Source organism: Adiantum capillus-veneris, chromosome 18 (assembly GCF_014529385.1).
Source record: "Adiantum capillus-veneris isolate H3 chromosome 18, ASM1452938v2, whole genome shotgun sequence".
NCBI lineage: Eukaryota > Viridiplantae > Streptophyta > Polypodiopsida > Polypodiales > Pteridaceae > Adiantum > Adiantum capillus-veneris.
The window spans coordinates 145,125,532-145,148,872 of record NC_140948.1 but is presented as its reverse complement, the minus strand read 5'-3'; the positions used below and the strand labels follow the sequence as shown (position 1 = coordinate 145,148,872).

The window sequence follows — 23,341 nt, the reverse complement described above, 5'->3', positions numbered from 1 at the left end:
GCTATAAAAGGGGTTGCAACACTTGCACGAAACACAAGTCAAGACACATTTTCTTTTTGAAAAACTCTAAAAGAGAGGTTTACAATTTGGTATGTTAAACCAAAACAATAGCTACTTCAGAATGACTTGGAAAAAAATGATGGGCAAAATAAACGAGAGTAAGCTGAGCTTACTCAAATGAAAGGTTGTACAAGAAGTCAAGTTTATAGTCATTCTTATCAAGAGAAGAACTATGTACAAACTTAATAAACTTCAAGACATGAGACAATGAAGTCAAGTTTATAGTCATTCTTATCAAGGGATGAACAATGCACAAACTTAATCTATAAACTTCAAGACGTGGACAATACAGAAAAATTGAATTTCTAGTATAAGCGACAGACTAACATATGCTGATCTAAGCAGAACTCTACTACTTGGATCCAGACCTTTTACATATTAAACGCATGTTACATATTTGTTCACACACACACACATGATATCTGTGTGTAGGGATGTGTGTGTGTGTGTGTGTGTGTGTGTGTGTGTGTGTACATATTGACATCGTGTTGTGTGTATACAAGCGTGTGCACACACACGGATACATAACGTATGTATGCACGCCTGCAAATGCGTGTGTTTGTTTGTTTGTTTTGTTTTTTTTTTTTTTTTTTTTTTGGGGGGGAGGGGGGTTTTAAGAAGAAGAAGAAGATAGTTTTAACGTCTTAGGAAACTATCTCAAGAGACCTTAAAGATCTATCCGACGGGGGGGGGGGAGAGAGAGAGAGAGAGAGAGAGAGAGAGAGAGAGAACATATTATTCTTACATGTTATTCAAACACAAACAAACACACACACATGCAGTGCACACACGCCCGTATAACCAAGCACAACCTAATAATGCCACTCGACCTTCTGTATTATGTTGCCTCACAAAATCTGCAGGCATAGACACCCATCTAGAAACACGACTAGGGGACGTCTAGAATTAAGTCTGTGAGTACTAAGTGAGCGTTCTTGTTCTCTTATCTAGAATGGTCTAAAGAGTGTTAATATGAGCTGAAGCAAAAGAGAAGATGGAACAAACTGCGGTCAATTTTTGTTACGTGGAGTAAGCCATTAAGCATAAACAAAAAGCGCCCAGGTGAAACACATACAAGCTCAAACATAAATGGAAGAGCGTTGCTGAAGAGAAATATTAAAGCACATGCAAAAACATTGTCTAATTACTTCCAGCACTACCATGGTAGTACTCAGCTCCAAAAAGCTAACCTTAGCAGCATATGTTGGCCCAATCATGACAGGCTGAGGTCTCATATAGCCTCCATGGTCATTTTCAAGTACCTGCACAAAAAATGATGAAAACAATAAACATTAAGAGGATGAAACTTATCCTGTCTGTAGAGCTTTGAACATACCTGCAATGTTCTTGTCTTAAGCTTTGATTTGTCCGTCCTCTCCCTACAGAGCTTTCTATATTCATCACTTACTAAAGTGTTTGGCTTCATATCAAACTTCCGTTCCACCTTGCCCTCAACACTCAGCTTCCCTGCTTGTTTTTTAATTCAAGTACTCCATAAGAGTGGACAAGAATATTGACAAGAAAACGAATCTGATGAACTTGAACTCAATCCTTAACATTAGTTATAGCAATATAAACTTTACAAATTCCCTCGGTTTTTATAGCATGGGTTACGGCAAAACTGGACTTGCAGAAGCCCAATCCCCACTGTAGGTAGGAACGAAGTACAGAGCATTGCAAGATATTTTGAGGGGTGCTTGTATGCAGATGCAAGTTGAAGTGCTCAATGGTCCAGCCATGAAAAAAGAATCGGGCCTCTTGAAGACGGAATAAGAGATTAAACATCACAATGATTGCCTTAACAATAGGGTTCTTTTAAAAGTTGTGTGACAGCCAATTTTGAAGCTATAAAAAACTCACGTAAATTCTTATTCTCATAAACCACACGAAACCTCATCAAAACCTTTTAGAGACTTCTCAAGGCATGTAGCGAGTTGATTAAAAATATACATTTTTTATTTCAAAATGAAAATACCACCATTTTCTAGGATCATCTTTTGCTGTAAAAAAATTTGATAAGCCATGCGGACACTTTTTTGAGAAAAAAAAATGAATCCATGGATATGCTATTTGTCACGAGGACGTGGCAGTTCTTAACCATGTCACAGAGATGTGGCAACTGCTAACCTTGGTTGTTGGTTTCTTTCCAATGGGGTATATTTTATTTGTTTAAGACCCTCTTTTTGAAGTAGCAAACGGTCGGACATTGTATGGCCAATGTGAACGGTAGATTCACCCGCAGACGGGAAGTGGTCGGCACTGGAATTCGTATGGTAAGAGGATGTCTAGGCTCAAAGCAAGATCATATAGGTCCCCCCGTCGCACTTAGCAAGTTGGTGGATACTAGGAAGTGAACTCAATTAAGGCGTAAAGTCAAGGTGGGACTACCAACAAAAAGTATCCGACAGTTGGGCCACATTGCATTTTTGGATGCGGTCCCAATGAGGATAGATGGTCAGAAGACCAGTGGGAGCCCAACGGAAGCATCTCCTAAAATTTAGGGAAACTGCTATTTTGGGCCGTGAAATGTGTTCGCGTCATTACCTCCGGTATGACTAGGGGAACATTATATAACTCTGCCGCGAAGTCAACGGACGCATCGGTTGGGGTATTTTTAAGCGGCGAACCCGAAACGGGAAAATGCTTGTAAATGCGCCAAGTGTCACATTTTCAGAGACTTGCCTCTTCCAGAAAAATGGGCGCTGAATTTTTAAGCTGGGATGAGCCTCCTTTTGCATTTGTCACAGGTTAAGAGCTATGGAGTGCTTCCTTTCCCTCTCATGTACAGTGTGGTGCTAGGAGTGATGCCCTGCACACTACACACTGCTCTCTCTCTCCCCTACGTGCAGTTATGTGATGCCCCACAAGAGGGCTACTCATTTGACTGATGTACAGTTGTGTGGGTTCATGCTTTTGTGCTGAGGCAAGAGCCTCCTTGAGCAGGAACAGGGGTAGCTAACTGCTGCTCCAAAGCAGGCATTGGTGAGGGTCATAACCTCACCGTACAGGTGCAAAATCAGTGCTGTGTATGCGCTGTAAATTCACTGTTTTTCAGCCGTACGGACGCCAGGACCATTGGGAATCGTGCCCCACTGGCAGAGGACAGTTAGGGGACTGTTTGGGGCTGAAAACAGGGCAAAAACCAGTAAATACAGCGTGCTGAATTTACTGTTTTTGGACAGGAATCAGAGGGTATACGCCAGTGCAAGCGAGTTCCACCAGGGGAATTGGTTTCGCGCAAGTTTTGGGGCTGTTATGCTGCCGAAATTTGGCCAAATCAAATGGTATCTAGGTGGATACACGTGAAGGATTCCCAGGAGCTTACCTTGTAATTTACCCTCCTAAAGAATAAAGAAATACCGAAAGGGGCGCCAATTTTGGGGCCTACAGGTTGTCAGCGTCTGCTCGGAGCATTCTAGCTTCCGAGCCGTGTGTGTGTTTAAGTGTTAACTCCCGTCGCAGGTTCTCTTTGCAAAGTGCTCTGTGTGTGTGTATAAAGTAAAGAATTTCGGGTGAAAGCCAACGCCTACCGCCCTACGGGCCGGTTTCATGGTTCCGTTGCCGGGACATCAATCACTTTTTCCTCAAAGAGTGACCCTGGATTGTTCAGGGTAAAGACACACAGTGCAAGAACACGGGGATTACACTATGGCCGACAAGGGGAAGGGAATTATGGAAGAGGGTTCCTCTCCAAAGGACAGGCAGGAGATTCCTATGGTTTTTGAGATTGGCGAGAGCTCACGGCCACGTCAGTCTGTACCTCCTGTCAACGTGAATGTCCCTCCAGTAGTACAGGGCTTTATGACAGGGCAACTTGAGGATGATGCGTTTAAGACTCAGTTAGTTTCCGCGGTGAATGTCTTTTCGCAGCTGGTGCAGAATCCGAGGTTTATGGAATTCTTGCAAGCGCCACCAGTGCAACAGCAAAATTGGCAACCTACGCCGCGTACGGAGCTTGTTGAAGCTCAAGCCCAGGTACTTCATGAGGCGCAGGAGGAAAGGGAACACTCGCATGTTGCGGAGTCGGGGACTCCAAAGCAGGTTCCTCCCGTGCTTGAACAGGTGGCTAGAACGCCTATTCCACAGGTTATGCCAGTTCAGCACGCCACCTTTCAGAGCCAGCATGCTGTCTTGAATGGACAGGGAGCTGGATACCAGGCTATGCACTCAGTTTTTCCACCACCCACGGTACATCCTGGGTATTTCAGGGGTGGATCAGTGTTCCAAAGTATGGCTGGTTATGCGTCTGGAAGTCAGCCGTACATGCCAGGAACAGTGTTCGGGGGTATGCAAGGCATCATGCCAAACCCCATGTATGGTAATATCGGCATGCAGCAGGGTTTTCAGAGCAACCACGGCCAGTTTGGGGTGCCACAGGGTCATTTTGGCATGGCTGGTTTTTCTGGACAGCAGCCAGATATCGCACCTCTGACGCAAAATGTGAATGGCCAACACGTGCCGATCATGCCTACTACAGTGCCCATGTTGCAGACCATTCCGTATGACAATTTGGGGGCACTAGAGAAGCCGAAGGCTTACAAAGAAGGTGGTGCAGCGGTAAAGTTCAGTACCTTCAGTGGTTTCGAGGATAAGACAAAGGCCCTCACTTTCCTCCAGCAGTTTGATACAGCTTATGCGGGAGGGAATTTTACAGAGGCCTCGAAGGTTAGGAAAGCTGCCACTTTCTTAAAGGACAATGCGCTTACATGGTGGATGACATTGTTAATGCAAGAACAGGCACCCGCCACTTGGGTTTACTTCAAGCAAATGTTTGCATCTGCTTGGCTATCAAATGAATTTGAAGCCGATGTCCTGACAGATTGGCACTAGCTTACTTCAGCTTCGTGCAAGAGCTTGCTGGAGTACAATAGGAGGTTTTGTAAAGCGTTACTCTCAGTGACCTCCTACAGATTTGTGCCACTGACAGAGCAGATAGAGAAGTATTGTTGTGGGCTGCCTAAAGGGCTTCGTGATTACTGTACAAAGAACAGAGTGGCTACCCTTACTCAACTTATGGAAGTTGCGAACACTGGTCTTGCCCTGTTGAAAGGAGAGGACAGTGGATTTCCGAGCAGTGATAAAGGAGGGCAGCAAAAGAAAAATTCAGCGAAGAAGCCCTTCGTGAAAACGGCTCCTAATACGTCACAGGGGTCAGAACAGGCCACCAAAGACAAGGATTCAGCTGGGACTTCTGGAGCGCAGGCAAAGAAACAGAAAAGGAAGCCTTTTGTGCGCAAGTCGCTCGAGGAAAAGAAGGTCCTAATGGCTGAGAACAAATGCTTTATATGCGAGCAGCCTGGTCATATTTCTATCAATTGTCCACAAAGGAAAAGGCCAGCTGACTCAGAGGATAAAGAAGACCAGAAAGGCAAGAAGCCTAAACCCACGGCAAGTTTAGTGCCAGACATGGTGGGTGACAGGCCCAGCACAGATGCCAGTGAGTTATGCAGGGCATGGGGTAAAGTTAGGGATCAGACGGCACTCATCTTCTTTGATCCAGGTGCCAAAGCCAACTTTATCTCACCAGAGTTAGCTATGAAGCTGGGCATCAGAGCTGAAGAGATGGGGTACACCGCAGAGGCACGGTTGGCATTTCCTGGCCACTCAGAGTGTGTTACTCCCATCATTGGAAAACTGCATCTGCATATTCAGTCGTATGTGGACACTGAAGAGTTTTACATCATGCCGCTGGAAGGTTGTGACGCCTTGTTGGGGATCCCGTGGATGTTCCGAGTGCATGGAGTCTTGGATGCCTACAACAAAAAGATCACTGTACAGCATAGGGGCAAAACTCACATCTTGGATGTAAAGCTTAAAGGAGAGTCAGTCCCTATTGTATCTGCTTCTGCTATCACTTCTGTAATAAAGAATCATCTTTCTGTGTACTTGATTTTTGCACGAGATGTCTCAGATAGGGATCAGTCAAATTTATCTGTGTTAGATAAAGAAAGGTCAGCATTTTTGCAAAAGTTTAGTGACTGTTTTTCTGATTCATTACCGTGGCAATTGCCGCCAGAGAGACCTGAGGACCATCGGATGGATTTGGTGCCAGGGTGTAGCCCACCAAATAAACCTCCCTACAGGGTTAGTGCGGCGCAGCAGAAAGAGATTATGGGCCAAATTGAGGAGTTATTAGAGAAGGGGCTTATCCAGCCTAGTTCTTCACCCTTTTGCTCCCCAGTGCTCCTAGTGCAGAAGAAGGATGGCTCATGGCGCATGTGTATTGATTACCGTGCGTTGAATAAGAATACCATCAAGAATAGGTTTCCTATTCCTCGCATTGATGATATTCTCGATCGTTTAGAGGGTGCTGCAATTTTCAGCAAGATAGACCTTAAGAGTGGGTACCATCAGATTCGTATAAGCCCAGAGGATGTGCACAAGACTGCGTTTAGAACGACATTTGGTCTTTATGAGTTTCTAGTGATGCCGTTTGGGCTAACAAATGCTCCTGCCACGTTCAACAGAATGATGGACCGGATTTTCCGCTCGCATCAACAGTTTGTTGGAACATTCTTCGATGACATGATTGTGTATTCGAAGAATGAAGAGGAGCATAGGCGTCACTTGACCATTGTGTTCGAAGAGCTGCGCAATCACAGGTTACTTGTCAATCCTAAGAAAAGTGAATTCTTCCTCGAAGAGATCCACTTTCTGGGTCACATAGTCTCAAAGGATGGTGTTAGAATGGATCCCGCAAAGGTCGAAGCTATCAAGACATGGCCAGACTTGAAGACTGTGCACGATGTCAGAAGCTTCTTGGGATTGTGTTCCTACTATAGAAGGTTTATCAGAAATTTTGCAGAGATAGCATCGCCTCTTCACGCATTGCAAAAGAAAGAGGTCACTTTCAAATGGACCCAAAAAGAGATTTCAGCTTTTAGTCTCTTAAAGGAAAAGTTGACTTCAGATCCAGTTATTGTTTTGCCAGATCTCAGGAAGTCATTTGTGGTCCAGTGTGACGCGTGTGGCAGTAGCATCGGAGCAGTGCTAATGCAAGACGGACAGGTAGTAGCTTATGAAAGCCGAATTTTGCAAGGGCCAGAGAGGACTATGCAAGTCTATGAGAAAGAGCTCTTGGCCGTGATTCATGCGCTTTCTAGCTGGAAGCACTACCTCTTAGGTGCTGATTTTGTTGTCCAAACAGATCATCAGACCTTGCGATACTTCTTGACACAGTCAAAGTTATCCGAAAAGCATATGCGATGGGCAAACATTCTTTCCATGTTCCACTTCCAGATTATGCATGTGGAAGGCAAGAAGAATGTTGTGGCTGATGCGTTATCAAGAAAGCCACAAATTTCAGCTGTGTCAATTCCTTATCATCATGAGTTAGATGACATGAAGGAACAGTATACTGCTGATGAAGATTTTGCAAGGATCTTTGAGCAGTTACAAGAGGGGCAACATCATGAGCACTACCTCCTCAGAGATGGTTTTATGATGATGCATGGCAGACTTTGTGTCACTAGGCCACTGCGACATAAGGTCATGGAAGAGAGTCATGTCCCACCGTATGCAGGGCATCGTGGCATTGATGCAACAGTTAAAGCAGTAGAGACATTCTTCTATTGGCCTACCTTGAGGAGAGATGTGGATGCCTTTGTGCGAGCATGCATAGTTTGCCAAAAGGTCAAGTTTGACAGGCAAAAGGCACCAGGGTTGTTACAACCACTCCCGATTCCGGATAAGCCATGGGAAAGCATTGCTATGGACTTTATCTTTGATCTTCCAAGGACACCAACAAGGAATGATGGTATATGGACCATTATCCGCAGGTTCAGCAAGCAGGCCCATTTTATCCCTGTCAGGAAGAAGATAAAATCTGATCAGATGGCACGCTTGTTCATGTACAATGTGTTTAAGTACCATGGTATGCCACAATCGATTATCAGTGATCGTGATCCTCGCATGACCAGTTTGTTCTGGAGAGGATTGTTTGAGAACATGGGTACTACGCTCAAGTTCTCGTCTTCGTTTCATCCACAAACTGATGGACAGTCAGAAGAGGCCAATTCTACTGTCTTAGATCTGCTGAAATGCTATGTGTCAGATAATAAGGGCAAGTGGGAACAGTATTTGCCTATGCTTGAGTATGCGTACAATAATACGGTGCATTCGTCTACTGGCAAAGCACCTTTTGAAATTGTTGAAGGCGGCAAAAAGGTTCCTCCCATTTTGCACACAAAGGACAAGATCTTTGAGGCAGATCGATATGTTGAGAACATGGATGAGATGTATAAGAAGATTAAAGTTGCCTTGGAGAAGACTCAGGCAAAACAGAAAAAGGCTGCTGATCGTCACCGTCGTGAATTGCTACTATCACCTGGTGATTGGGTTCTCTTAAGGTTCGAAAAGGCAAGGTTAAAGAAGATGAAGGGCAAGGAACGGCTGTTTCCTAAGCTCAGCATGCGTTACTATGGGCCTTTTCAAGTGCTTGACAAGATCAGCGATGTGGCTTACAGGCTGAAATTGCCTGATGCGTGGAAGATTCATAATGCGTTTCACGTGAGTCTTCTAAGACCCTTCGTGGGTGATGTGCCAGAAGATATGCCAGTTGAGGATCAGCCAGAAGTTGAGGAACTTGATGAGATCCTGGTACCTGAGCAAGTTTTGGCACATAAGGACAGAAAAGTTAAAGGACAAGTTGCAAGACGTTATTTGGTGAAGTTCAAGAACTATCCACCTATGGATGCAAAGTGGATGGAAGAGCATGAACTGTCAGAGTCACCAAATGTATTGCAGCTTTACCTTGAAGCCTTTGGGTTACAGCCTACTTATGCCCCAACCCAACGTGTGCAAAGGAGGGGTAATGATAGAGCTAGTACATCAAATGTACATATGAATTCAGTGCCATAGATAGAAATGGCAAAAGTATGAAGGCCTCATTAAGTCATTTGTATCTATGTATGTTACGACCTTTCTTGCGGATACATGCGATGATAAAAGAGTGTTGATAGCACAAGATCATCAGTGGCGTGTATTTATGGAATGCAATCGAGGACGTTTGCGATTTCAAGAGGGGGGTATGTCACGAGGACGTGGCAGTTATTAACCATGTCACAGAGATGTGGCAACTGCTAACCTTGGTTGTTGGTTTCTTTCCAATGGGGTTTATTTTATTTGTTTAAGACCCTCTTTTTGAAGTAGCAAACGGTCGGACATTGTATGGCCAATGTGAACGGTAGATTCACCCGCAGACGGGAAGTGGTCGGCACTGGAATTCATATGGTAAGAGGATGTCTAGGCTCAAAGCAAGATCATATAGGTCCCCCCGTCGCACTTAGCAAGTTGGTGGATACTAGGAAGTGAACTCAATTAAGGCGTAAAGTCAAGGTGGGACTACCAACAAAAAGTATCCGACAGTTGGGCCACATTGCATTTTTGGATGCGGTCCCAATGAGGATAGATGGTCAGAAGACCAGTGGGAGCCCAACGGAAGCATCTCCTAAAATTTAGGGAAACTGCTATTTTGGGCCGTGAAATGTGTTCGCGTCATTACCTCCGGTATGACTAGGGGAACATTATATAACTCTGCCGCGAAGTCAACTGACGCATCGGTTGGGGTATTTTTAAGCGGCGAACCCGAAACGGGAAAATGCTTGTAAATGCGCCAAGTGTCACATTTTCAGAGACTTGCCTCTTCCAGAAAAATGGGCGCTGAATTTTTAAGCTGGGATGAGCCTCCTTTTGCATTTGTCACAGGTTAAGAGCTATAGAGTGCTTCCTTTCCCTCTCATGTACAGTGTGGTGCTAGGAGTGATGCCCTGCACACTACACACTGCTCTCTCTCTCCCCTACGTGCAGTTATGTGATGCCCCACAAGAGGGCTACTCATTTGACTGATGTACAGTTGTGTGGGTTCATGCTTTTGTGCTGAGGCAAGAGCCTCCTTGAGCAGGAACAGGGGTAGCTAACTGCTGCTCCAAAGCAGGCACTAGTGAGGGTCATAACCTCACCGTACAGGTGCAAAATCAGTGCTGTGTATGCGCTGTAAATTCACTGTTTTTCAGCCGTACGGACGCCAGGACCATTGGGAATCGTGCCCCACTGGCAGAGGACAGTTAGGGGACTGTTTGGGGCTGAAAACAGGGCAAAAACCAGTAAATACAGCGTGCTGAATTTACTGTTTTTGGACAGGAATCAGAGGGTATACGCCAGTGCAAGCGAGTTCCATCAGGGGAATTCAAGTTTTGGGGCTGTTATGCTGCCGAAATTTGGCCAAATCAAATGGTATCTAGGTGGATACACGTGAAGGATTCCCAGGAGCTTACCTTGTAATTTACCCTCCTAAAGAATAAAGAAATACCGAAAGGGGCGCCAATTTTGGGGCCTACAGGTTGTCGGCGTCTGCTCGGAGCATTCTAGCTTCCGAGCCGTGTGTGTGTGTTTAAGTGTTAACTCCCGTCGCAGGTTCTCTTTGCAAAGTGCTCTGTGTGTGTGTATAAAGTAAAGAATTTCGGGTGAAAGCCAACGCCTACCGCCCTACGGGCCGGTTTCACTATTCCAGAAAAAAAAAATTGTCAACTCATTAAAGGCCTCCAAAACAAGCATCCCATCCAATTTAAAAGCCAGTTTTGCGGCTTCTTTCTATTTTTAGGGGAAAAAAATCATTTTTTAACTTTTCGCTTTTCGAGAAAACTGGTATACAAAAGTCGTCCCCTATGTCATAGCACTAAGACTTTTAACGGATTTCATATAATGAGGCACCAAGCCCCTATTGTGGCTCAAACACAAACCTAGTGTTAATAAGCATAAATATGAACATGATGAAAACGGCATTCTAAATTCTAACCACGAAGTAGATTTGCAAAGCCAAAAGAAAATTTTGTGGAAGTTTTGTTTCTTAGGTGAGGTTATTCCATTGCTCTAGAGCTTAGCCAAATATAACAAAAAAAGGTGCCATAATACGCGAGAGAGAGAGAGAGAGAGAGAGAGAGAGAGAGAGAGAGAGACGATCAAGATAACACATTGACCACCAAACCGACTGGTCCTTTCCTAATCCGTGCGTCCGGAAAGTGTAAGTGTGAGTGAGGGTGAAAGTACCTGGTTGTGATAGAGTAAATGTGTGTGGGTGTAGGAATGTGTAAGTGTGAGTGAGGGTGAAAGTACCTGGTTGTGATAGAGTAAATGTGTGTGGGTGTAGGAATGTGTGGGTGTAAGTAAGAGGGGATGAATGTGTGTGTGTGTGCACGCGCGCATGCGCGTGAGAGATAGAAGCAATGAGATAGGGCGGCTTACACAGAGCAAGGGCAAAGGAGAACGCAACTAGGCAGGCAAAGCAGGTAGGAAAGTAGGCTATTTGGGCAAGCGGCGAGCAGCACAAGTAGACGTCGAGCAACGTGGACAAGCGTCAGATCTAGAACAAGCAGAAGTGGCAGAGCACAGAGCGGATCTTAAGCAAGAGAGGCAATAACCACAAGATTGAGCTAGAGCGAGACACACAAAGCGGGCACAAGTATGCCAGCAGCTCATGGCTGCGCACGTCAGCGAGGGCAAGCACTTACACCTAACATGCAGGTAGGGACGCGAGATTAGGGTTTCACAGAGTCAAGCAAAACGGTTAGGGTTTCAATGTAGAAGCGTTCGTGCAGGGAGTGTTAGGGTCGGTTAGGGTTAACACAAGGAAGCGAACCACGAACCACAACTCTCTCTCTCTCTCTCTCTCTCTCTCTCTCTCTCTCTCTCTCTCTCTCTCTCTCTCTCTCTCTCTCTCTCTCTCTCTCTCTCTCTCTCTCTCTCTCTCTCTCTCTCTCTCTCTCTCTCTCTCTCTCTATGTTTGTGTGTGTAAAGAAAGAGGTTGATTACTGTTACTCTAAAAATCCCCCAGAACGTCCAAATGTCGCCGATTCTGAGAGCAAGTTCATCATTGATTGCAAAGTGACCCGGAAGGTGACAATTTGAAAACAATACAAACTGGATACAACCCATAGCAAATTGAAAGCAAGGGTTAAAATCCTCTCCCTGGAAAGCTCAGTGGAGAGAGGATGACGACAGCCTTTGAAAGATAGGCACTTCCACCAAAAGCATACTCTGCTATTCTATATCACAAATTTGAACCGCCAAAAGCCACCAGGAATGAAAAGGACAAGGAACATCTGTGATAGCAAGAGCTCTAAAGTCGGACATTGCCCGCCAACTAGTATATTATGTCAGCAAAAGGCAACGGATAAACGAAGGGAGAGATCATGTTGTCCTTTACAATGTAGGGAGGAGGCCATCGAAGCAACCTACTACTCTCGGTGTCCTAGCACCAAACAAGGTGATAAGGGCAATAGCCAGCTGTATAAGGTAGAAACAAAGGGTCAATCATGTTGGCCTAGTAGTATAATGGCATGGTACCTTAGGATGGTCCTTTGACATCATTTTGGATGGTAATGAACCTCTATATCATTAGCTATACACATTGGAGGACTTTACAATAACCACCTAGCAGATAGCTAGAAAATACCTAAGAGGTAGGAGCAATCTCAAGCATGCTAATTGCTTGAATTGAGGACCTAATATCTCTCACTATAGTCATCAGCTCGTGGAATTTTACAAGAGCAAATGGTCCCTTCTATGTGGAGAAAAGTAAAACCGGCCTGTACACAGTAGAGGGCGGCACTAATTCAATTACCTCTTAACTTTACACAGAGCACCGAGAAGAAAGAGAACACAGATGCGTCCAACGACTAGAATGTCACTGTGCACACAAGGACCGACACCCTGTAGGCCCATGAAAATAGACGATCCGATCACGTAGATCAAAGTCTCACAATGCTGTCTGAGCCTGGCTAGGGCTGAAATTGTAGGTTTTTGACCCAATTTCGGCAACATAACGACGAAAAAACCCCTGTAGGTCAAAAGCACATGTCTAGGACGAATTCCCTCGCAATTTAGAAGCTTTCTGGTGAGCTGTAACAGAATTTCAGTGTGTTGTAATTCCCTGTTTTGCCACTGCCAGGTGCCCAAAGCCCTGTCTAAGCATCCCAAGGCCTTCCCGACGCTCCCCTGGCGTTCTCTTGTAGTTTAGGTGCGAAACCATAAACCTGCAGAAAAACACAGCAGGCTGTAATTCTCTGTTTTGGATCGTTTTTTGTAGAGCAAACACGTCTAAGCATGTCCCAAGGGCTCCCACACGCAATGGAACAGTTCCCTTGTAAGTTGGACGGGGTCTCACGCGAGAAAACTCTCCAAATTCGCAATCTTTCGCGATGGAACTGTGCGTACCTGTGGGGATTAGCAATTAGCTAATCCAGTTCATGTTCAGAAGGCTCTTGCCTTGGCAAACGCGAATGAAACCCTCAGAACTGTACATAATTATCTGGGTAGCCCAACTAGTGGGGCATTAGCATATGTGCAAAGGGGAGAGAGAGATGCACAAGAGCAAATCATCGCGGTACATCAGACAAGGGAGAAGGCAAGCTTTCCATTAATATTGTGATCACCTGCACCCACTACTAATCCAAAAACCAGCCTCCTCTCTAATTTGGGCGCCTCCTCTTGCTGAGGTGTCCTGCAGGTGGCTTTGCTACTGCCAAGTATCCAGTTTGCCCCTTTGGTTTAATTTCCTAGTTCCCACCAACTTATAAAGTTGTAAGTGACTTGCCGAGTGGCCCAGATTTCCTTATGGCACACACAGGCCTCCATACTCATCATAATTCATTGTTAACTAGCTCGACCTGTCACGAGACGGGCACCACGTGCTAATAGAAAAGAACAAACTGAACATACTTTTAGCACTTCAATAATAACTGAACTGAAAGAGAGAGATGACACGCGACACGGAGTGGCAGGATTCCACCCCAGAGAGTATTGGCCCCAAACCTTGGCGCCCCTTTCGGTATTTCTTTATATTGCATCAACATAGTACAAGCCGGTACTACAGACTCTGCACCTTCTCCAGGAAGCATGCCAGAGAATGAGCCCTAACCTAATATTTAAAGGCCCTAGGCCCCAAAAGCAGTTTATCGTAAAAAGCCTTCAAACTCAAAAGCATTTGGTCCAAAAGCAAAGCCAAAAAGCTGCCAACGCAATTTACGAAAATCCATACAGCCCTGCCACATCAGCACCGCCAACGTGAAAAGCGGAAATACATACAGTTCTGCCACGTCAGCAGTCATGTAATTTTCGGAACTTCTGTACAGCTGCCACATCACCAGCTTTGCGCGAGTGTGTGTGTGAGTCTGCTTTATTTTAACCCCTTTATGTCACTCGGGCCCCATCGGACGGGGTCCCCATAAGTTGGTAGGACTTCTTCTTCTTCTGCTACTTGTTCTTCTTAGGGTTTAGGCACCTCGGCCGACATCTACAAGTTGACTCCCTTTTTCAGGGCTTTGACACGTCAGCAGTTTGTGACATCTCCACTTCTTGAAAGAGAGTAATCGTCCGCGATTACAGCATATCTGCAAAACAACTCAAGTTAGCTCAAAATTTTCCGAGGGTCAGTCCAAGGGACAATCAGTTTGCTCTTTTTGTGAAGAAGTTAGCTTCTCCTTTCGGCTCTTTTTATCAAGGAGTTAGCTTCTCCTTTTGGCTCTTTTGATCAAGGAGTTAGCTTCTTCTTTCGTCCAGATCGGAACTCTTGATATTCCGGCATAGTAAAATTAGCCATCATACCCATACCGTATTGATCTTCCACGAGTGTCTTGATGCACTAAAATTACATACCCAGGCAATCTCATCCAATTAGGAATATTCAATAATTGGCACATCACAATGCAACACAAATGCTTACATATGCATGTTACAAGACACAACAAAAAGCGCCGCTGAGCACTCCCCCGAGACAAACGGTCTACGGTATGAAGCTACTCAACGACTACCTCGTCACTCCCCCCGCAAATAACCTAAAAAGGTCCGGGCCATGAGCTCAGAGGACTGTACAACCAAACGCTCCCCAGGCATCGGCCTGTGTCGTTCGGAGGTTTTCTAGCATACAACAGAACGCTCCCCAGGCATCGGCGTGCGTCGTTCCGAGGTTCAAACAATACCAAAATAGTATTTCTCACTTCTCCACCCGGGAGTAAAATTACCAATTATTAAAACCAGAGTCAAACAATTCAAATTGGCACCAAGACAGGTTTAAAACAGATAGCATCCATTTCAAACAAATTTCAAACAATACTTTCTCAAATAATGTTCAAAAGTATCTAGCTAGAAAACAACTAGAGAGGTTTTGTTCGGACAACCGAACTTTGAGGACAACGGGCTTGCCCTTTTGCATCACGGTGATGGTTCGGTTCCAGACCTGGAGAGTTGCATCATCCTTGTCGTGCCAGGGCATGCCCAAGAGAACGTTGCAATTGCCCAACTTCATAATGTGGAAATCGGCTTTTCCATGATAATCTTGTATAGTCACTGGAAGTGCACCAATGAGCGGTACCACTTTCTGAGTTTGTCTCGTGGCTAGCTTAACTTCAATTTCTCCACCCTGTGCATCATAATCAAAGTGCATTTGCTTCAAGAATTCTGGATGGATGAAGTTCTCCATAGCTCCGGGGTCAAAGAAAATAAGGGCTTTCAAGTCGTTGACTTTTCCATAAGCTCTGCATAATTCATTAAAACTCTCGAGGTGTATACCATAAATATCGGGTACTAGTCCAATAGCAGGTCTAGCCTTCTTCGCCGAAGGTGGCCCCAGGGATCTGTCTGTCGTGGGAGCAAAAGATTGCACTGAGGACGTCGAGGCTCGCTCATGACATGTATTGAATGTATCCCCTGTTTGGAAACATTCGAAGCATCCGCCTTCTTGTAACAAGGCGTCTCGTTGACGTTGTGTCATACGAGGCCGTTGAGGTTGGTTTTCACGGGATTCCCGAGAATTTGTTCGTTGTTGTCGGGAGTTCTGGTTAGTGGCCGGAGGTTCTTCTGTGGTTCCTTTCATGAGCTTGTAGCCGACCGCGGCATGGTCCATAAGCTCCTGCATGGTAGAGACTTGCTTGGAGAGACAATATTCTTGCAATGGTGATGGTAGTCCAATGGTGTAGCGCTCGCACTAGTCCTCCAAGGGAATGAACTTAAAGAAGAACACCGCAAGGTACACGTCGAGAAACCTTTGGTTATAGTCGTCCATGGTTTCGGTGGCAAGCATTTTCAAGTTGCCCCACTCTGCCAAAATCCGGACTTCAAGCATCGAAGTCATGTAACTACGTGCAAATACTGTCTTGAAAGCTTGCCGGTCCTTGGAGCATGCGGTTGTCACGATTGAACTCCACCATTGCATAGCAATATCTTTAAGAAATCCCGCTGCTCGAGAAATCTTGGATTCTTCTGTATAGTTCCCCAAAGCATAGATGTTGTCGAATTGCTAAAAGAACTGCAATGCTTTCTTGCGATCTTTCACCCTAGAAAAAGTGAAAAATTTGATTGTCGTGCCACCATCTTTAAAATCTTTGGTTTGGTTAGGCGCATATCCCGGGTATGGATAATAAGGGTATCCATATGGGCTCCAACCATTGTAGCCTGGTGGCGGTGGTGGTGGGGGCAATGACGGTGGCAAGGCGGTTGCACTGGATCAAGGTCAGATGGCTGCACCATATTCTTGAAGACTCCCCCAATCGGAACAGACTGCTAAGAAGGTTGTCGGTTGGAAGCTCTCCTACTTTCTGGTGCAGGAGGAGGAGGTACCACCTGGGGCATCAGAGGGGGTAATATGTAGCTCAAAAATTGTTGAAACCTTCGCAGCATCAGAAGATTTTGCTCAGGATGCCGCGAAAGAATGTCGTGAAGCTCGTTGAGCAGAAACTGGAAATATTCTATTGAATCCATGACTTCCAAGTCTTGGGTTCTTTATGGCTTATGCCCTGTAAGGCGCCCGATGCGCGATGAAGTAAGGGTGGGAGTGGTTAATAAGTCCGGGGTCAGAAGCCGAAGATACCTCAAATAAAATTCTAGTAGCTCTGTCTGCTCTTTTGTAGGACCGGTATGCTTTCAGAAAAGCACACGCCTGATGCTCTAATACCACTATCACAAGACAGGCACCACGTGCCAATAGAAAAGATCAGATTGAACAGACTTTTAGCACTTCAATAACAACTGAACTAAAAGAGAGACGACACACGACACGGAGTGGCGGGATTCCACCCCAGAGAGTATTGGCCCCAAACCTTGGCGCCCCTTTTGATATTTCTTTATATTGCATCAACACAGTACAAGCCGATACTCCAAACTCTGCACCTTCTCCAGGAAGCATGCCAGAGAATGAGCCCTAACCTCATATTTAAAGGCCCTAGGCCCCAAAAGCAATTTTACAGTAAAAAGCCTTCAAACTTAAAAGCATCTGGTCCAAAAGCAAAGCCAAAAAGTTGCCAGTGCAATTTACGGAAATCCATATAGTCTTGCCATGTCAGCACCGCCAAGCTGCCAACGGGAAAAGCGGAAATCCATACAATTCTGCCACGTCAGCAGTCAGCGTAATTTTCGGACAGTTGCCACGTCATCAGCTTTGCGTGAGTGTGTGTGAGTCCTACTTTATTTTAATCCCTTTGTCACTGGGGCCCCATCGGACGGGGTCCCCATAAGTTGGAAAACCTTCTTCTTCTTCTGCTACTTGTTCTTCTTAGGGTTTAGGCCCCTGGGCCGACATCTGCAAGTTGACTCCCTTCTTCAGGGCTTTGACACGTCAGCAGTATGCGACACAACCAGTCCCAGACTGGCCGACCTAGTTCTCAATGTGAGAAACCCATTCGGTCGCAGCCGTTTCACACTAGCCATGCAATGTCCACTTGCACCTTTTTTTTCCGAGAAAAAGATCCTTTCATCAGTTAATAAAACTGCCCATATGGCTACAAACGACCTCTACTATAGAGGGTGACATCAAAATCATGGGGAGACTATCCCAGTGGGTAAACAAAATATGTACAATGAGGCTAAATCACAAGATGGGAGGAGGGAAAAGCCACACAGGTGACCGATAGTGCCATCTAGGCACATCCTGATCCAAGGTGAAGAAGGGCCCTGGACGCCGAAGACGCAGGAAGGCCTCTCTGCGCTCCCTCGTACGGTCGGAGTTGCCCTCTCCCACTGCCCTAAAGTCTCTCGAACTGACCCTTGAGAGTATGGATCAGCTCCAGCCAAAAGTCACAAACAGTCTCTGCCGATGGGACATGGCGAGCCTCGAAGATGCGGAAGCAACGGGCCCGCCAAATGAACCAGAGTGTCATGCCACAGATGAGATCCCAACACACCTCTCTCTCACTGCACCACTCCTAGGAGGTAATCTCTGTAGCAGGCTGAAGTGTAGGTCGACCTCCCTGGATCACTATCATCCTGCTGGTGGAAGATAGCTCAAGCTAGTGCGTAGGGCCCGTGAGGGTGGACCAGGCAACAGCACCCCAAGTGTCCTGTCACGCTGTGAAAAGAGCTAGCATCAATCGGAGAACCCGAAGCCAAACCTGTTGTGCCATGGGGCAGTCCCACAGACAGTGACACTAACTCTCTAAAGGATGGTCGCAAGCTGCATAGGTTGTCGAAAGGCCACTATGTACCAGCCAACTCCCCACTGCTGTAGCTCTGTGTGCAACTAGCCACTGGAACAAAGTGACTCACCTCGGTTGTCTAGAGTCTCACAACCGCTCTCAAAAGCTCGACAAGAACTAAGTTGTGAGACCCTCCCCCTGCCAATGAAGTGTTGCAACAGGACGAGCCTCTCTCCATGCTGCCAGTATGTGACGCCCCAATCGAATAGTGTACTGAAAGAAAGGGATCCCAGGGTGGTCGGCCGAAGAAAAGGGTTCTCTCCAAAACCAATCTCTAAGTCCCACTGCACTCGTGCCAGAGGGCAGCTCTCCCAAGCCCAAAGCCTCCAATGGCCTGTCTCAAGGTCTGCTAGGTCAGGATCTGTGACATAGGTCCTTCCACAGATGCCCACTACTCGTATCCTCTAAAAACAACACTCTGCAACCTGTGGAAAACAAGTAAAAATAAAATAAATAAAAATATGTAGTACATATGTAAAGAAGGCAAAAGAAAAAATACACCTCCTCGTGACACACCCCACCCTTGAAATATTGCAAGTGACCTGCTTGCATGCCAGTAATACATGTTGATATCTCCTTATATAACATATATTCTATGATGGGAATCCAAGATATACATGCTTCTAGAAATGTAGCGTTGGACGATTAAACAATCCCACCAACTTGGCTACCACACATATATCAAGCATAGAAGTCTTCAGGTGTGCTCTCAAGCACAAACTTCTCTAGCCAAATTCTGTATGGAAAGAGTAGACACAATTGCTTAACTACTCCTTTGAGCATCATGAACCATGCTATCACCTTGCTCCATAGGGCTACATCAAGTCACTATGGGTTCCATCTAAAAGGCTTCAAGATATAACTTCACCAAATAGCATCTTGCAACCTTTCCTCTAACGTTCCTCTTTTATGTGTCAATATCTGTTCAGGAACAAGACTCTCATCCAATTCTTCCACTTCGGGTTGTTCCTCATCAAGCATATTTTCTAGCACATCACCAGCAAAGGGCCTTAGCAGGCCGACATGAAAAGCATTATGTATTTTCAGCCTTCTCGTAGCTTCAACCTGTAAGCTACATCGTTGATCTTCTCTGAAATCTGAAAAGGACCATAATATCACATACTAAGCTTTGGAAACAAGCGTTCCTTGCCTTTCCTTTTCCTTAACCTGGCCTTTTCAAAGCGCAAAAGTACCCAATCACCAAGTGAAAATACATGTTCACGATGGTGACCATCAGCAGCTTTCTTTGCTTAGCCTGAGTCTTCTCGAGAGCAATCTTTATCTTCCTGTATGTTTCATCCATATCTTGCACATACATGTCTGCCTCAAATATCTTGTTCTTGGTTTGCAAAATGGGTGGGACTTTCTTCCCTCCTTCCACTATCTCAAATGGTGCCTTGCCTATTGACGTATGCATGGTGTTATTGTAAGTATATTCAACCAATGGGAGATGGTGTTTCCAAGTTTCCTTGTGCTCTGACACATAACATTTGAGCAGACCTAGGACAGTAGAATTTGCCTCTTCTGATTGTCCATCAGTTTGTGGATGAAACAAAGATGAGAACTTTAGCGTAGTACCCATGCTCTCAAACAAAGCCTTCTTGTCATACGTGGATCCCTGTCACTGACAACTGACTAAGGCATCCCGTGACACTTAAAGATATTGCTCATGAATATCTTGACGGGGATGTCACGTGACACATCCAACCCTATGTCTCCGTGGACAAGCTACTTCATAACAAGGGTTCCGTTAGTCTAGCCGGTCTAGATTAGCAAGTGATCTGGCACTTTTGTGAGTCTGTTCGCAGACCGTGCATGTCCAGACACTTAGTGTAGATGCATATCCTCCGGTTGCACACAGCATGATCATAAGCATTCCCATCAGAATCCTTCAGGGAAATTTTCTAGTGTATTTAGCCTATTTTCCCTATTTTTGACATTTTTCACTTATTAATTTAAGTGACTTTTGTTGGAAAGTAGGTAAGGCAAATTGAGTAAGTTTGTATATAAGCAAACCTGGGCTAGCACTAATTGACAGAAGAGGCAGCAGGAGCACAAGCTCAACAGGCAACTTCTCAGCAAGAACCCTCTTGGTGGTGTTTTCTCCTCCAAGCAAGAAGACCTTCCCCTAGCGTTTTCATCAGCAAGTTAGCATCACCAGAAGACCTCAGCCCTAGCGTTTTTGATCTAGTTGCATCGCAAGGCAACCTCATGGCCTAGCGTTTTTCAAAAGCCCAAATTGGCCCCATTTGCATGGCGTGTCACGTGACACATCCAACCCTATGTGTCCGTGGACAAGCTACAGCACGACAAGGGTTCAGTCAGTCCAGTCAATCTAGATTTATAAGCGTTCTGGCACTTTTGTAAGTTTGTTTGTAGACCATGCATGCCCAGGCACTTAGTGTAGATGCATATCCTCTGATTGCACACAGCATGATCATAAGCATTCCCATCAGAATCTATCAAAATCCTTCAGGGGAATTTTCTAGTGCATTTAGCCTATTTTCCCTATATTTGACATTTTTCACTTATTATTTTTAACTGACTTCTGTTAGAAAGTAGGTAGGGCAATTTTGCTAAGTTTGTATAAGTAGAAACCTAGCGCTAGCACTTTCTGGCAGAAGAGGCTGCAGGAGCACTGTTAGGTGCAGCGTAATGAATGTTTGAACTTTGCTCAAGATAAGTGCTCCGAAATGAGCTCAAGGTTCCTTTTGTTCTTATAGAAGGTAGAGCCTTCTGTTCTTAATGAGAGAATGCTATGATCATAAACAAAGTGAATGGACACTGTGTGTGCAAGTATATGAGACTGAGAGACAGAGAGAGAAGAGAGATACGACACCAAAGACGTTGTAAAACCCTTCTCCGAAGGCCCCACTCTCGTCGGCGAGAGTAGTCTACTTATGATTGCACAAACTGGTACAATGGGAATGCATGTGAGTGACGCAAGTCTAGGCTATGTTGACGACGACGACGAGGATGAAGAGGCCGACACTAGGGCTGAAGTCTGCAATCTTTCTACTGCTGTCCAAAAACGCTATGGGCTGAAATCTGTTACTAGTCCAAAAACGCTGATTCTGGGGCTGTTTATGTAGGTCTTTGACGCTGAAAATCTGCAGGTCTTAGGGCTGAAAACTGAGGTTTCTTGGGGCTGAATCTGCTACTCTTTAGGGGCTGAAAACTGCAGGTCTTTCATTGCTGAAAATCTTCAAACTTCAGGATCTCCAAAACGCTAGGGCTGCATATCTGCTTGTGGATGTAACTGTTGCAAAAACGCTAGTTGTTGGGGTTGCCTTCCAAAAACGCTAGGTATGCTGGGTCTCTATCGCTTGTGTCTGATGAAGAAACGCCAAGCTGATGCAGTGGATGGCGATGGTGCTTGATGAAGAAAACGCTAGAGGGATGAGTCTTGCTTGGAGGGAAGTCCACCAAGTTCTTGTTGAGAAGTTGCCTGCTGAGCTTGACTCCTGTTGCCTGTTCTACCAATTAGTGCTAGTCTAGGTTTGCTTATATACAAAGTTACTCAATTTGCCCTACCTACTTTCCAACAAAAGGCACTTAAAAATAATAAGTGAAAAATGTCAAAAATAGGTAAAATAGGCTAAATGCATTGGAAAATTCCCCTGAAGGATTCTGATGGGAATGCTTATGATCATGCTGTGTGCAACCAAAGGATATGCATCTACACTAAGTGTCTGGGCATGCACGGTCTACGAATAGACTCACAAAAGTGCCAGAACATTTCTAAATCTAGACTGATTGGACTGACTGAACCCTTGTCGTGTTGTAGTTTGTCCACGGACACATAGGGTTGGATGTGTCATGTGACATCCCCTCCTTTTCAAAGTGAGGTACTGGTACTGAGCTGTATGGCGTCGAGGGAGATCGCCAATAGCATCCGGAATCCTGGAAGGGACTCTTCGTCGGCCCACTCTGATGTATGGGTCGTGTGGTACTTGAACTTCATAAAGGTTTGCAATGCTTGCTTCTTTGGGCCGCGCCGAAAGCGACACAGTCTTATGTGGCTCCTTCAACGCTTCAACTTCGTCGAGAGTCATGCTTCTTTCTTCTTCAAGAATCTCCATGGCTGAAAATTCTTGAAACCATTTCCAACACAAAACCATGAACATACCTATTCCATGTAAAGTGACTGGAAAAAACCTCGTCTTCCTCAAAGACTGTGCATGCAATGTAGATGAACAAAGAGACGGAGTGCCAAACCGTTCACCACACACACGCAAACAATGAGATCGAGTCTTTCTCTTATGATCTAGAGCAATCAACTATGGCAATTCACAACGGAAATGCCCATGCTTGGTGCTCATACTTTCATGTGCTCTTTCTACAAATGTGTCATGCCAAGGAAGAGACATGCAATGTGACTTCTTGGAATGCATACTTTTCAGCTTTTCATGAAAAATCCGCATACATTCGTGCTCATCCATGAGTAAAACGTGCTCAAAATACAATATGTCATGCCTAGTAAAAGGGATCACATAAAGATGCTGACAAAAATACAGGAAACAATCACGAATGAAACACTCGTACGATGCGTGCGTATCAATCATGCGAACACATAATACTTCCTGTGAGGGTTCTTTGAACCGAGGCTCGAGAGCCAAGATCGGTTCTTCTTGAGGGGATTCTTTGGACCTCGACTCGAGAGCCAAGATTGATCCTTCGTGATTGATCGAATCTGCAACGAGGTTAGCTTCGCTAGAAAAAGCATCCACTAACACATCATCCTTGTGAACAATCACATCATCGTCATGAAAATCCTCATGCTTGTGAGAAATCACATCTTGATCATGCAAATCATCATG

The 23,341-nt window shown here is 45.2% G+C and overlaps 1 protein-coding gene across 3 annotated transcripts in view; it reads right to left on the bottom strand.

Moving 5' to 3' along the window:
- The window catches only part of LOC147436573 (Transcription initiation factor IIF, beta subunit), a 67,338-nt gene that overhangs the window by 12,821 nt on the left and 31,176 nt on the right, over positions 1–23,341 (bottom strand). For all 3 annotated transcript variants that reach the window (XM_086489444.1, XM_086489446.1, XM_086489445.1), the window contains exons 3-4: positions 1,397–1,527; positions 1,251–1,322 (exon numbers count right to left, since the gene is read on the bottom strand). In XM_086489444.1, coding sequence (XP_086345570.1) covers positions 1,251–1,322; positions 1,397–1,527 — 203 coding nt within the window. The remainder of the gene's footprint in view (positions 1–1,250; positions 1,323–1,396; positions 1,528–23,341) is intronic.